Below are 16891 nucleotides of genomic sequence, written 5' to 3'. Positions count from 1 at the left end.
AATAAACCTTGCCAGATCATGTCAAAGCAAAATTACTAGATGCCCCTCTACAAAAGGATGTATTATTTGGTGCTAATGCTGAGGAGGTATTAAGGAAAATGGAGGAAAAGGCCAAATCAATGCAAACTGTGAAAGATTTTCTGCAGGTACAACCCCCACGTTTCAGTAGAAATTGGCCTTCCAAAAATTGGTCCTTTCCAGCCACGGACAGACCCCAAAGAGGTAGATACAGGTGCCCGAGGGGCAGAGGACAATCCCAAGGATCGTTTAGAGGCAGACAATGGCAAGCTCCTCACAAAGAGGTGGTGAGGATAACTCGCAACCATTCAGAAAGCAAGCCCAATGACTTTCCCCTTTGCATGCCAAGCAAGACTCAAATGGCAGCACCCTTAGGAGGAAAACTGGCATTATTTTCAAAAAATTGGCATATTGTCACAAAAGACAAATGTATCCTGGACATTATAAACAGAGGCTACAGATTTCATTTTCACACCCTTCCAAAAATGAGAGACATGCCAAACCTGCCACACAATCAAAGGGCAGAGGCACAAAGGCAAATTACAGATCTCATAGACATGAAAGCTATTCAGGAGGTACCTACGCACGAACAAGGTCAAGGTTTTTATTCCAGACTATTCTTGGTACCAAGGAAGGGAAAAGATTTGAGACCTATTTTGGACCTATCCATCCTAAACACATTTCTACTCGTACCAAAATTCAAGATGCTCACTCTACAGCAGCTTCTTCCCATGCTGGGCAAGGAGTCTTGGCTGGTAACATTGGACCTCAAGGAGGCTTACCTGCATGTCCCAATCAGACAAAATTGCAGAAGATACCTCAGATTTCTTGCAGGTTCAACCCATTATCAATTCTCTGCATTGCCCTTTGGCTTATCTACTGCACCCAGAGTATTCACAAAATGCCTGGCATCAGTAATTGCCTACTGCAGACTTCAAGGGATACAAATATACCCCTATTTGGATGACTGCCTGATCCAAGCAGACAGCAAGCACATTCTTCTGAAACATCTGGCTTATGTAATAATGTTGTTGAACTCTCTGGGATACACAGTCAACAAAAAGAAATCAAGACTAATACCCTCTCGGAAAATAATTTTCCTGGGTGCCAACTTGGACACAAACACCCAGATGGCTTACCTCACGCCAGAGAAGCAGGGGCAACTAACTCAATACTTCAGAGCACTAGCAAATTGCACCAGGCTGACTGCAAGGAAAATCCTGCAGGCTCTGGGATTCATGGCATCTTGCATCTTACTAATCCCATGTGCAAAGCTGCATATGAGGAAACTTCAATGGTACCTGAAAAACCTATGGTCTCAACACAGCCACAGTTTGGAAACAATAATACCACTAATTCCATGTCTTCAAAAGGAATTTCTGTGGTGGGCTCAAGCATGCCAAACAAACACAGGTCTTCCATTCAGCAAGCCTCAAGCAAATCAAGTCATCACAACAGACGCCTCGGACTACGCCTTGGGCGCACATGACAGATCGGTGCATTCAGGGCAAATGGTCCCAAAAGAAAAGCACCTTCACATCAATCAAAAGGAAATGCTAGCAGTAATAAATGCTATTATAGCTTTCAAAGACCTTCTGCAACCAGGTCAACTATTGATAAGAACGGACAACACCACAGTTATGTGGTACATAAACAAACAGGGAGGAACACATTCATACCCCCCATGCAGACTGGCCATGTCACTTTGGAACATGGCCATGGACTTACAAATCGAACTACAAGCACAGTACTTGCCAGGCAAGGAAAACACACTGGCAGACAACCTAAGCAGAAATATGACAGATCCACACGAATGGAAGTTGCATCCAAAAGTTTTTACAGAGATAATCCAAGCATGGGGAAGGCCAGACAAAGATCTCTTTGCCTCCCACAAAAATCACCAATTGACAAAATTCTGCTCAAGGATTTTCCATCCAAAGGCCTGGAGAGTGGACGCTCTCTTTCAGTTGGACATCAATGACAGTTTATGCCTTCCCACCTCTTCCTCTGCTGCCCAAAGTTCTATTGAAAACCAGAACAGACAGTCCAAAGATGATTCTCATTGCTCCAGACTGGCCAAGACAACACTGGTACCCACTCCTGAGGAGCCTGACGCATTCCCCACCATGGACTCTGCCTCTAATGCCTCTTCTCCTGACTCGGCACAGCTTCAAAACTCTTCACAGCCAGCTAAAAACACTCAATCTAGCCGCATGGAAGATTCCTTAGCATCACAGCAGACCCTACTCTCCAAGGAGGTGCAGGATGTCATTTTGGAGGCCAGAAGGCCATCAGCTAGAAAAGCTTACTCCGCAAAATGGAAACAGTTTTGTGTCTGGAATGAGAAAAAGGGCCAGGATCCTGGAAAACTGAATTTACCTCAAATACTACAGTATCTAGCTGAGCTGCTAAGCAGTGGACTTTCATTCTCTTCCATCAAAATCCATGCCTCAGCCATTTCTGCAGAATACAGCACTGATCCACCCTTTTTCTCTCACCCTCTCTTAAGACAGTTCCTCAGAGGGGCTAAGAACCTAAAACCCCCAAGGAAACAACCAATACCTGCTTGGGATCTCAATTTCATTCTGGAAAAACTGACCTTGCCTCCCTTTGAGCCAGCCGCCTCATCAGATTTGCAATATTTGTCCTGGAAAACAGCTTTCCTTCTGGCTATTACCTCAGCTCGTAAAGTTTCAGAACTACAAGCTCTCATGGCTGTGCAGCCTTTTATCATCTTCCATCAGGACAGAGTTTCCTTACGAACCAATCCGTCCTTTATGCCAAAAGTGCTATCCAGGGTAGCTTTGAATCAGGTCATACACTTACCTACCTTTTATCCTAATCCTCAAAACAAAGGGGAGAGATTACTACATTCCTTGGACATCCACAGACAACTGCGTTATTTGGACAGAACAAAGCCTTTCAGAAAATCAGAACAGCTCTTTGTGTCCTTTGCTATAGGAGCTCAAGGAAAGCCAATTTCCAAACAGACAATCTCAAAATGGATAGCCCACTGCATACGCTTTTGCTATTCTTTTCATGGCAAAACTGTACCTACAGGCATCAGATCTCACTCCACAAGGGCCACAGCCACCTCTGCAGCTTTCCTCAGAGGAGTTCCTACCAAAGATATTTTGGAAGCAGCCACTTGGAGTTCTGTGCATACCTTTTCCAAGCACTACCACCTACCATTATACTCCAAAACTAGAGCAGGCTTTGCCACTGCAGTCTTGCAGGGCATCCTGGCTCCACCTAGTTCCACCTAGTGCCTACCACCCCTTCTTAGCTTTGGGATTCTACACATCTGTTATGACTGCAGCTGTATGCACGATGAACATAGTACAGTTTTGTACCTACCATAAATGTAGATGTTCGAGTGCTAATACAGCTGCAGTCCAGGTTTCCCTCCCTCCTTCCCCACTTGGGACAGGCCTATTGGCTAACACCTCCTCATACAACCCGATTGGGGTATTCATTTATGGTGTATTTGCTTGCAACTACTGTATTTTGATTATATTGCATTGCTTTATTACACAAATTTATGTATTGGTTTCCTTCTGGGGGCACCTGACATCTGGGGCAAGAAAAACTGAAGAAAATGGCGTCGGCTGGTTCCTTTATACCCCTGTCGCACTGATGTCAGGGAAGAAGCGACCACAACCGACGCCGGACCTAGACTTTGGAATTCGGCCGACCGAGGACCCGCCTGACGGCAGGAGAACCCATCTGTTATGACTGCAGCTGTATTAGCACTCTAACATCTACATTTATGGTAGGTACAAAACTGTACTTTACCTCACAGCAAGAGGTTCTCCCGTTCGATTCTCAGCTTGCCTTGGGGAGTGCCTTCTGTATGGAGTCTGCATGTCCTCCCCGTGGTTGGGTAGCGTTTGAAAGACATCCGTGCGTAAATGGGCATGCCTTCTTTGAAGGTTGGGCGTCGAGCTGGCACCTCTGCGTTTCGTAAAAATCTACTGCCAATCATTAGCGGATCGGAGTTCTGCTGTGGCGACCCCTTACCGGGAAAAAGCCGAAAAACAAACAACAACAACCCTATTCTTTCATTTTCCATTTGTAAATCATATTCTCTTTTTCACACAAGCAGTCTTTGTGCTTACTAGCTTCTCCATAAGACAATTATTTTCAAATGTTTTTACTTTGAGATTAAAAAAACAATCTATAGATCACATTTCTGGAATTTATACTCCTTGCTAAAATGTTATTTTCATTTATTTAGTTAGTTAATTTGGACTGCGGTGGTGGTGCTGCGGTAGCGTTGTCGCCTCACAGTAAGACGTTGTCCTGTTCGATTCTCAGCTAAAGCGTCTTCTGTGTGGAGACATACATGAATGGGTGTACCTTTGTTGAAAGTTGTGCATCAGAGCTGGCAACTCGGCACATAAAAATCTACTGCCAATCATTAGCGGACCGGAGTTCCGCTGTGGCGACCCCTAACTGGGAAAAGCCGAAAGATACAACAACAACGGGAGCATTTCTCCCTGGACCTCTGCTGAAAATTGGCTTTGTTCCAAGTCAGACATTCCCGGTAAACAAATGTTAAATAAATACATTTTTGACTGGATGGTCAGTCTAGGCAACATCGGCCCAGGGGAAAAGCTCCAGAAAATGTAGTGCGACTAATTGTAGGTGTTAAGTGGGTAATACACATGTACACTGAAGATGTTTCAAGAGTAATAATCACTGTTTTTCTGCGTGTCATTGCATGCTTTTATCTGCATAATTATATGCAAGAGAAAATCAAAAATGTTAGCTTACAAGTAATGTGTGTATAATATGCACACACATGTAGAAATATATATAGATATACATGTATGTATATAAATCTATATCTGTCATACATATATATATATATATCCAAACACTCCAGTATCAATATGCATATTTACTAAGCTTTATTAGTATACTTGACAACCACCAGTAACAGCAGATTGCAGTTTCACCTTAACCATGGCTTTATTATCATTGACATACACATTAAACATGTGCTTTTATTATAATCACATTGGCGCCATTTAATTGTGTGATCAACTTGTTATAAAAAGGTTTTGCTTATAAATATTTTCATTTGAGTATGTTTTATAATATTTTTCTAAGTATTTTTCATTAAAAAAATAAACACTTTAATCCAATATATTTTATTAAACAAATACATAACTTGAAGTTGATCATCTTTCACCATCTATTGGACCTTGCTTGGGTTCAGTCTGAAAACAAAACAGTGCAGAGAAAGTTGTAGACAGGATTTCATATGGTTGCATAGTTGTACAGTTAAATGCCAAAGTAAATAATTCTAGCTTAACCAATCATTTCTACTTCCCAGAAATTGTGAGACCTTGGAGATGTACTTTGTAAGTAGCAAGGGCCATATAGTCATGTTTCTTTAATGTACATCCTACATGTGGAAATGATGACAGATTTCTGCTAGCCTGTATCTTAAAATACTAACCATACAATTCTGCCAGAATGAGAACCGCAGGCAAAGTACAAAGAACCTGATACTGTGTTTTAGCAAATAAGAAGCCTTCACTTTAGTGTAAAAATGTTTGAAATTTGTATTGTCTGTAGTCAGAATTTTGCCCTTTTGTTGTCAGATGTGTGTTCATTGGTCTTTGCAGCTTTTCCTTTTTCTGTGTATCTGTAATGAAAATGTACTTCTATGCTTTGGATTAAAAATAATGTTAAGACTATTACATAAAGAGGCCAAGTGGCAAGAAAATATTGACAGACAGTATTAAATAAGCACCTGTAGTCTTACTGGGAATTAATTTTCATGAAAGTACTCATGAATTATTACCTGTAGGTAGTCACCCCCCACACATACACAGTTTCTTTTAAATTCACTTTTGTTTTCCTGAACAGAATTATTTTTGACTTTTTGCAGAATATGTTTTCCCTATTTTTGTAATGAAAGTGGGTTTGTTGGATATCTTTTTTCCATATTGGCCTAGTTCTGCAGATGGACTTAGGATGTAGTCTCAAGACTTGAGCTTTAAGTTGAGTCATGCTTGGCTTAGAGTGACAGAATCTAAAATCTAAATTAAAGCCATTACTTTAGAGATGAGTTTTAGTGTAATATTAATAGCATGTCTTACTTTTCTTAATTTTCATTTTTACAGTATGATTTCTTTTTGGAGAAGAAGGCTGTTGAAATGGTGGAAGAAGATAGGCAAGTTAAATTAGCTCAGAAAGCAGCAAAGTTGAAAGCAGAAGCAGCTACAACCATTGCAAAGTCTGAGAGCATTCCAGAGGAGAGTAAAGACGTTGGCTTTTCTGAAGGATCGTGCTCTATGACTGTACCTCTTGTCAATCCTCTACTTGCTACTCTGCACCATGGGAGCATCCTTACACCTACGCCTGCCAATAACAGTGCCATTAAACAAAAAAACTCTAGTCCTCCCAACTCCAAGTCAAATTTTAATCTAGCAGACTTTGAGTCTGAAGAAGATCTATTTGATAAACTGGAATTAAAAACAATCAATGAGAAAGAAGAACTGAAAAATATACTTCAGTTTGGAACATCTGGGCCTGGTGCAAACCTATCAGAAGACAACAGTGCACCATGTGCAGATTCTGTGTCTGGAATGAATACCAGCAAAGTGCACATATCCACTGATGAAGTTGTCTTGGAATGCAAATCTGTTCGCAAACCCAATGGATTGGTGACTTTAACCCAGTTAGTAAACTGTGAAAAGCCGTTGTCTTCCAAAGTATCACTTCCTCCCATCACCTCAGTAAGCAGTATAAAGTCCCTCTCATTTCCCAAGCTAGACATTGACGAGACTGAGCAGAATGCAGCAAAGCTCATGAGTACTTTTCACAGCACTACCTGCCTTCCCACTGTGCCCTTTGTTGACTCCAAGAATTTCTCTCAGAGCAAACCTAGTGGATTAAATGGGTACCATATTTCCGGACTCCCAAGCAGCTCTGTAAATTTGGGCACTGACACAGGAACTGCACCAGTATCTTCTTTCTCTGGGCCTACTCTTTTGTCTATTGTATCATCTACTGGTACAGTAGCAGTAAACTCTACCAATAACACAACAGCACTGGTAAGAATGAGACTAAGCTGAGATTATAGATCTGCTAGGTGCTCCAAAGAATGGTGCTGAAATTAATGTAGAAAAGACATACGTGCTTATTTTAGAAGATCTTTGCCTCTCAATACAACTTGTCATGTTTTCAGGCTGTTGGAATAAGTTTTGTAATTATGTCGTGCCACTTTAGAGAATAGTTTAACTAATGGTACTTTTGAAGGGATTTGAGTGGTTACCCTAGTAGGGTGTTTTTTCTCTGCCCAGCAACCACTGGAAAAAGTCAGAGCCTTGTTTGCAGGATTCACAGCTTTCAAAACTTATTCCACAGTCTCTGTTCTTTGTGTTGAATTTTTACATGCCATCTGTTTTCATGCCAGTCTGTTTGTTCCTTAGTTGTTGCAGGAAAACGCCAATATCTGGCATGGAAAGAAAGGTCTATGTAGAAGCTTTACAAACATTTAAAATGCTGTTAGCTTAGTGGCATAGAGGAATGTAGTCTTGCTTATTCCCCAGATGATGTTGGCTCAGTGCAGCAGAGATACTGGGAGTCAAGCAGTTATCCTTTCACATGGGGAGGATGCTGGTAGAGTCCCAGTGAAAGTGCTTCACCTAGGGGAAGGCCGTGTACTGCAACTTGTACAGCTTTGGACTGAAGGAGCACAAGGCTGCCAAGAAGTACATGTGCATGTTGTTAGAAATAGTGTGCAAAGCTCTCATGCTCAGTGGGTGCAGCATAGTGGGCATTGCACTGTGCTTTTTGGCTGTTGGGGAATGTTTTTTAAGCTTGTGAAGAATGTCCTACATTCTGCCTAGATACTTCCACAATCACTGGCTCTTGCCTCCCTTTCTAATGACGTAAGATTTTAGGGGTCAGTAGTATCATAATATCCCTCTGTCATTGGTACCCCCTGATGTGATAGCACCGCTTAGCACATCTGTTATTAATGCTTTCATAGTTAACTTTTAGTTTTACTTTTTTTAAGGACTGCTGGTGTTCTTTTCTGTACTGGCTTCCATCTTAACACTGGGTGTTTTTTTTTTGTAAACTATGGTCCTATGAAAGTTGAAGGAAAGACTCTGCACTTCTGCACACACTATCGCCACCACTTAATCTTCTGTAAGATAGTGAATATCATGTTAATGTCTGCAGTGTTTTTATGCAGTCCATTTTTGTTAGCCTTACAACTTTCTTTGTACAAGTTAAAGGAAGACTCCATCTCCTACAGTTGAACTCAACTCTTAGGTTGATTTTGTCCCTACAATGTGATTCCAGTACTGTGCAAGTCCCTGAAACCTGCTTGATCTTTATAAAACTTTCATTTCTGCACTTTGGTATCAAAGGAAGAGAAGGGTCACCCCTTCTTTTTTTTAAGGTTAACTTCTCACACAAGTTGCAGAGGAATTTATCTGTACCTGCATGACATACCACAGAGATAGAGAAATTTGTAGTCAGGGACTCAGGCTGCTTGTAAGTAAGAGAGAGGTGTGAAACCGTTTTCCACTGTCTTTATTGCAGAGATAAAGATAACTTGCACTGATTCACAGCTGTTTCCAATGTAGCCATGTTTTTCATAGCAAAATAGAGCAATTAGAGCAGTCAGTGGTTCAAAAGCAGTTATCTCTTTTGACAGGTTTACATAAGCAGCTTCACAGTATTGAAAGGCTAAGCTTTAAATGTTTGTTGTTTATACTATACTACTTTACATTTTAAGATGACTTGAATGTAGTGTCAATGATGTCTATGATATTTCCAGAAAAGTCAGAAATATTTTTCTAGTAATTCTTGTCAACTATCAGCACATTCACCAAAGTGTAGAGGGAGGAGCTGTCATTTAATCTTGGACTACAAAAACATACTTTGAACAATGGCCTGCAATTTAGCAACTGTTTTGGTTGGAGCTGTATAATTCCTTAGTATTAAAACACAAATTACGAGGAGGTCACAAATAGGTACTGCCAAACTTAAAATGCGAACTGTCACGAAAATCCAATCTTCTTTAACACAACTTTATTCGTGTTTTCGGAAACGTCTATGCGCTTCCTTCTTCAGAATACAGAGCTAAAACAAAACAAAACAGTCCTATACAGCCCTTACTTAAAAACATTCAAAACTGTCATGTGGTACTAATTAATTGATACTTTGCATCACGTGGCATCAACACTTATTAAACTAACACATTCTCAAAACTTGCAATACCCCACTAAACATTAATTAAAATTGCTATATACTAAATAAATTATACATTGTTAAATATATTTAGAATGAGCATAATTATAAAAAAATATATGCAAAACATGTTTAAAAAATGAAAAATGAATTCATATTAAATATGCATATAAACAATGAAATCTTTAAAACAGTAGCCTATAATAGTCCATATTTAAAATTCAAAACTTTAAACGGGAGTGAACAACCGATCAAGGTTTTTACCATAGAATTAATTACTGATACTCATTTAATGTTTACTTTATTACTTAAATTATTACTTAAAAATGCCTAAAAACACTATGACCTTAGGGGACACAAATAATAAACTCAAACAAGCTCTACTCTCCAAAGAGATATACTCTCCAAAGATGTTCCAAACACCCATCATCTAGCGCCCTAAATATGGCCGCTGAATCCCCAAGTAAAGGGTGTGGGATTATGGAACAAATCTAAACAGCAGTTATGCTGTATTAATCAATATAGGGTTTGATTAAATGAGTAAAAACAAACTATGTTTTCAATCAAAAATATTATTTAATAAATCGGTGTTGTAATATGATAATGAAGATGAAGAATGAAAAAATGGGGTTAAATGGGACCTAACCTACGTAAACGTAAGACTGAAGTAAGTGTTACGTTTACGTAGGTTAGGTCCCATTTAACCCCATTTTTTCATTCTTCATCTTCATTATCATATTACAACACCGATTTATTAAATAATATTTTTGATTGAAAACATAGTTTGTTTTTACTCATTTAATCAAACCCTATATTGATTAATACAGCATAACTGCTGTTTAGATTTGTTCCATAATCCCACACCCTTTACTTGGGGATTCAGCGGCCATATTTAGGGCGCTAGATGATGGGTGTTTGGAACATCTTTGGAGAGTATATCTCTTTGGAGAGTAGAGCTTGTTTGAGTTTATTATTTGTGTCCCCCTAAGGTCATAGTGTTTTTAGGCATTTTTAAGTAATAATTTAAGTAATAAAGTAAACATTAAATGAGTATCAGTAATTAATTCTATGGTAAAAACCTTGATCGGTTGTTCACTCCCGTTTAAAGTTTTCATAGGTTCATAGGTTCATAGGTTCATACTAGGCTATCTGCCCGAGGGCATTTAGCTAGCCTCAGCCCATTTTTGTGGCTTACGCCCCCTTTTAGTATGTATGGGGAACTATATATTTTGTTGTGCCTCTGTTGAGCTGAGCACACTGAGGTAATCCCTGGGGTATATCTGCGATCTCCCATCCATTGGTCAAGATTTCTCTTGAACAAGGCCAGCGAGGTCTGAATTTTAAATATGGATTATTATAGGCTACTGTTTTAAAGATTTCATTGTTTATATGCATATTTAATATGAATTCATTTTTAATTTTTTAAACATGTTTTGCATATATTTTTTTATAATTATGCTCATTCTAAATATATTTAACAATGTATAATTTATTTAGTATATAGCAATTTTAATTAATGTTTAGTGGGGTATTGCAAGTTTTGAGAATGTGTTAGTTTAATAAGTGTTGATGCCACGTGATGCAAAGTATCAATTAATTAGTACCACATGACAGTTTTGAATGTTTTTAAGTAAGGGCTGTATAGGACTGTTTTGTTTTGTTTTAGCTCTGTATTCTGAAGAAGGAAGCGCATAGACGTTTCCGAAAACACGAATAAAGTTGTGTTAAAGAAGATTGGATTTTCGTGACAGTTCGCATTTTAAGTTTGGCAATACCTATTTGTGACCTCCTCGTAATTTGTGTTTTAAAAGTTTGTTTAGCTTTTTCGTTCGTAATTCCTTAGTATACTATAAAACAAGCCCTGAGAGACGCACATGAGGGCCGTTCAAGGAAAAAAAAGAAACAGTTCTGTTAGACAGTATATAATTGGGTTGCCAACCATCCAGAATTCTTCTGGACTGTCCAGAATTAAGGGATACTGTCCGGAAGAATGGAAAATGCCTGTGTTGTCCAGAAAAAATGGTGCACTGTGCACATTTTCGTTTAGTTTAAAAAAATTACATTTTTTTTTTTTAGGGGCATTCTTCTTTAAGAACGCCCTTTGCGTCCGGGTGCAGATGAAAACAGTGTGTTTGCGACTGTTTATGTCTGTCTACTCACTGTTTTCCGTGTGCATGGAATTTGAATTATAAAGAAGACATACTGTATGCTGAAAAGCCCCAGGCAAAGCACGAGTCCGGCTGGTGTTTTCTCTGAGTTTTCTCTAATCCAACACTGCGGCACATGTAAGTTCCATTTTTTTTTTTTTTTTTCCCTCCGCTCATACTGTGTTGTATTTTAATGGGGCAGGGTGTTGCAGTCCTGAGAGTATATCCTCCTATGATGCCTAGTAGTAACTATGAACCTGTTTTCAGTTTGCCATCCATTTCCTATTGCAATATTACCGGCAGCTTACCATTTTTTAACGTAACATAGGCAATCATTTCTTCAAGGGCAGCATGCATTGATTTGTAAATGAAACACTGAAATATAAAATTGTTTGCTAGCAGCAACTTTTCATTAGTTGCAGATCTCTTTGTTTAATGTGGAATTTAGATGATGTTTTACTTCTGCACTCTGCAGAGATAGTGCATATTGACTGATATTGGTGGATTTTAATTACATAAGTATGAGTGGCCATTTATGGTTGAAATGTTCTGAATTGGGCAGTTTTGTCATTATTGGTTCATGTGTTTTGTTTCAATGCTTACTGGCAAAATGTTTACAACTATAAATTTAACACACAGTCTAACAAGTGGTGCTGTTACTGTCATCACATCATCACTGTCAAAAATAATAAGGCTTGTTGAGGGCAATGTGTTTGTGTCTAAAAGCTGCAAGTTGAACGTTAGCCATATGTTTTTCATTCACTTATCAATGAGAAATTAGAAGTGTACAGAAAAGTATCTATCATTTTTGAGAGGTAGTTGGTATATGAAAAGAGCACCTATAGCATTACTTCTTCCTGATTACTGATGAGGCTTGTTGAGCAGCAGTGTCTGTTAAAGAGCAATATGGCTATCTTATTTATGTGAAGACTTCACTGTCGCATCTCATCTGATGATGTACCCTCTCTAAAGGGGCATGCATAGTCATCTGGGACAGTATGTATGTGGGTGTTTTGTACTCACGTACCCTATTAGAACTCTCTGGATTTTTAGTGTGAATTGGTTTAAGGGAACTAACATATTGCCATTTTCATACGGTTAATATATCCAACATTTTAGAGGATTGTGTTGCCACAGCCTGGCAATATATGCTATTTAAGTATATCAATAATATGCCAGTTTTGTTTCATGAGAGATTCTACATGAGCATGAGCATACCAGTCTTAAAGTTGTAATGGCTGCTAATTCATGTCTGCTAGCTGTTATTATGTATTAAAATTTACTACAGTCAGGAAGGTGAATCAAAGAACTTTTGCTTGGCTTTAAAAATGTGTGCAAGGGGCCTATGATTTGAAAAAACCCAAAGGTAAACTTAATCCACCACTGACCAGATGCATTTTCTTTGAATGTAGGTTTCAATGCTGATGTTCTTCATCTCACATTGCTGCAGTCCTTACACTTGGGTAGTCCGCTGTCCTCGGTCGGCCCGAATATCAAAGTATTAGGCTGATGTCGGTCAAGGCGCTTAAGACTGACATCAGGACGTCAGGGTACAAATGCGCATGACCGACGTCATATCCTCAGTCTTTTTTGCCGCATGGTTCGATGCAGAAGCAGCGTTGCAAGTGCCGTTCGGCATTCTGAAATTTTTCGAATTCGGAGTTTCAGACCGAGTCAAAGTTGGCTAAGTACCCGTTGGAATATTTTAGTTTTTCTTGCCTCAGTGGTTTACCGGATGTCAGAAAAAGTGAATAACTGTATTTCTTGTGGGAAACAGATACCGCATAGAGATTATCATACTTTGTGTATTCCTTGTTTGGGGCCTGAGCACGACGTTGTTGGGTGTCGCTTTTGTGCTAGATTCAATAAACGCACTATTAAGCGAAGGTTAGATTGTGCCAGGTTGATCTTTGGGAAGCGGTGCAATTACAAGATGCCGCCGGACGCTCCGGCCCGCTTCTTCAAGAAGCGCAAAGACAAGGCAGCTAAACCCAGGCAAGAAGAGTCGTCCGTGCGGACGCCGGTTCTTTAGAGGCGTCAGTGGAACCGGTGGTTCCGCCGGAGGCTTCTCTGGAGTCCCAGGGGGAGACTTTGTTATTGCAGGATGTGGCCTCTCAGGAGGCAGGTCAGGCTGAAGGGGCTTCTCAGGTTACTGTACTCCCTCCCTTCCTAGGGTGGTTAGGCCCTCTCCTTCTGTTTCTAAGGCTTCTCCCAGAGGCAGGCCAGGTTTAGCTTCTGTTGGTGTCACTCCCAGTTCTTCAGGATCTGTGCCCAAGAAGCACATGCTTAAAATGGCAGAAGATTTAATTACTTTGATTAGAGGTTCTTTGCCCCCTCCAGATAAGAGGCCTAGGGTGGAACCAGAGTTGGGGAGTTTTGAGCAGCCTTCAGATGTTTCAGAGTCTTCGGCTGAAGACTTGCAGGAGTACTCTCCTTATTCTGATTCTGATGCAGATGATTCGACCCCTTCTGCTTCTCCTCCAGAGGATTTTTCTTTTCAGAGACTCTTCATTCCATGAGGGAACATTTTAAGTGGGAAGGTCAGGACTTCTCTGATTCCAGGAAAAGGCTTAGGAGTTTTGCTTTTACCCCAGCATAGGCCTTTGGCTATACCTCCTGTTCTGGATGTTGTGGAAGATGTGTTTGCGGAGGCTTCACTTAATCCTGATTCTTTGCCTCCTGCTCCTGTTAAACCGGATAGGTATTATAGGGTGCCTGAGGCTCATAAATATCTTTATAAGAGTCCTAGGGCAGACCCAGAAACTGTTAGTCAGGGACCTAAGGGTGTCAAGGCCTCTGTTGTAAAAATCCGGTTCCTCCAGATAAAGAGGCCAGAGCTTTGGATAGATGGGGAAAGAAAGTCTATACTTCTTCCACCTTAGCTATGAGGGCTTTGAATTGCCAGTTTCACATGTTGAAATATCAGAACTATCTTCTTTCTCAACTGAAGTCTAAGGTAGATGCTCTGGCGGAAGGCATTGAGTGTAAGGAATTACAAGATTTAGTACATGTCTCTGAACAGGTGGGTAAGCATTCTTTACAATGTGGTTTTGATGCTGTACAGGCCTCGTCTAGGGTGGCTGCCACTGGGTCAGTTCTTCGCAGGCACGCCTGGCTGAGGGATCAGAATTTATCTGAACATGTTAAGACAAGGATTTTGGATGCTCCTTTACAGTCTGATGTGTTGTTTGGTTCACCTGTTGAGTCAGTCTTGAAGAAAATGGAAGACAAGGCTAAGTCTATGCAGACTGTTAAAGATTTTTTGCAAGTCCAGCCTCCGAAGTTTAGTAGGAATGGGCCTGCTAAAGGGTGGACATACCCTTCTTATGATTCACAGTCTAGGGGTAGATCTAGACGTGGTAGGGGCAGAGCTCAGAGCGCCTTCAGACCTAGAACAGGGAGTTCTCCTGCACAATCTTCAGGTGAGGGCAGGGGCCAGTCCTTTTGTAAACAGGCCCAATGACCTACCTTTTCAGCTGCCAGATCCTTCTTGCCTGGCAGCACCTTTGGGAGGAAGGTTGGCACTCTTCAGGGAAAATTGGAGTTTGATTACCCAAGACAGATGGGTATTGGATATCATACACCAAGGTTACAGGTTTTATTTCCATACCTTGCCTCCTTTCAAAGGCATGCCGGACGTTCCTCCTCAGCAAAGACTAGAGGCTCACAAGCAAATTTCTCTGCTGCTCCAAATAGGGGCCATACAACCGGTCCCTCTGCCAGAAGTGGGCCTAGGATTTTATTCTCGCCTGTTCCTAGTACCAAAGAAGGGGAACACGTGGAGACCAATTTTGGATTTATCTATCCTCAACACTTATCTGGACATTCCCAAGTTCAAAATGTTGACGTTACAACAGCTTTTACCTCTGCTGGGCAAAGATCACTGGATGGTGACTCTGGATCTCAAGGAGGCTTACCTTCATGTTCCTATCAGGCTAAGTTGCAGGAAGTATCTGCATTTTCGAGCTGGGACTTCTCATTATCAGTTCTCTGCATTGCCCTTTGGCTTATCTACTGCCCAGAGTGTTCACGAAGGTTCTGGCTCCAGTGATAGCTTTCTTCAGGCTAAGAGGAATACAGGTCTATCCTTATTTGGACGATTGCCTGATTCTGGCCCAAGGAAAGGACGAACTTCTTCATCATTTGCAATATGTGATAGCAGTGCTAAGATGCCTGGGGTATTCTGTGAACGAAATAAAGTCCAGTCTAGTACCCTCTCAGGACATGTGCTTTCTGGGTGTGAGACTGAATACAGCATCCCAGATGGCCTTTTTGACCCCGGACAAACAAAAGACTCTTTCTCTTTACTTCCATCAATTGTCTCATCAGTCCAGGCTGACTGCAAGGACAGTCCTTCAAGCCTTGGGGTTCATGGCATCTTGTATTCTGGTGCTTCCCAATGCCAAACTGCATATGAGGAAGCTACAATGGTATCTCAAAATGTATGGACACAGCACTGCCAAGATATGGACACTGTCATTCAAATAATACCTTGCATTCAAAAGGAATTTTTGTGGTGGGCTCAGGAATGTCACCTAAACAAGGGACACTCTGTGACCCGGCCAGAGGCGAGTCAGATTCTAACGACAGATGCCTCAGACAAAGCTTGGGGAGCTCATCTAAATGGAAAGTGGGTACAAGACACGTGGCCTGCCAGACTTCAACATCTACATATCAACTTGAAGGAGATGTTAGCAGTCCAATTTGCATTAATAGCTTTCAAGGATTTACTTCTTCCAGGGCAGGTGTTGATTCTAACAGACAACACAACTGTCATGTGGTACATCAACAAGCAAGGGGAACACATTCTTATCCTCTATGCAGACAAGCAATGATTTTGTGGGAGACTGCTCTCAGTTTACAGCTAAATCTTCAGGCAAGGTTTCTGCCGGGAGCACAGAACTCCTTAGCAAATGTGTTGAGCAGGCAAATTATGGATCCCCACGAGTGGAAATTGGATCCTCATGTATTTCAGAAATTGACAGTGTTATGGGGAACTCCAGACATAGATCTGTTCGCTTCTCCACTAAACTACCAGCTGCCAAAGTTTTGCACAAAAAGGTTTCATCCCACAGCTTGGAAAGTGGATGCTCTTTCATTCAATTGGAACAATCTTCATGTGTATGCCTTTCCACCTCTGCCTCTCCTCCCAAAGGTACTCCTGAAGGTCAGACAGGACAAGCCAAAGATGATTTTAATAGCTCCAGATTGGCCTCGACAGCACTGGTACCCATTACTGAGAAGTCTGGTACGGAGCCTCCATGGCCTTTGCCTTGATTCCACACCTGCTGTCTCAGGAGAACAGTCATTTACTCAATGTCAAACTTCACTCTCTTCACCTGACAGCCTGGCATATTCTGTTTTAAACCCTGGAGGGTCTCAGCTTCCACAGCAAGTTTTGAATGTTATTTTGGAGGCCAGAAGGCCTAGTACAAGGAAAGTGTACGCAGATAAATGGAAGAGATTTTTATTTTGGAGTACAGCAAAGGAATTTGATGTTTCTA

The 16891-nt window shown here is 40.8% G+C and overlaps 1 protein-coding gene across 1 annotated transcript in view; it reads left to right on the top strand.

The window, feature by feature from the left end:
• UBAP1 (ubiquitin associated protein 1) overlaps positions 1–16891 on the top strand; it is a 776235-nt gene that overhangs the window by 253071 nt on the left and 506273 nt on the right. Inside the window, exon 4 of the mRNA XM_044078004.1 lies at positions 6156–7088. Within this exon, the coding sequence (XP_043933939.1) occupies positions 6156–7088 (933 nt within the window). The remainder of the gene's footprint in view (positions 1–6155; positions 7089–16891) is intronic.

Source organism: Protopterus annectens, chromosome 1.part1 (assembly GCF_019279795.1).
Source record: "Protopterus annectens isolate FY-2018-M chromosome 1.part1, PAN1.0, whole genome shotgun sequence".
NCBI lineage: Eukaryota > Metazoa > Chordata > Ceratodontiformes > Protopteridae > Protopterus > Protopterus annectens.
Note: the sequence above shows the minus strand (reverse complement) of the source record. Positions and strands in the feature narration are given on the sequence as shown.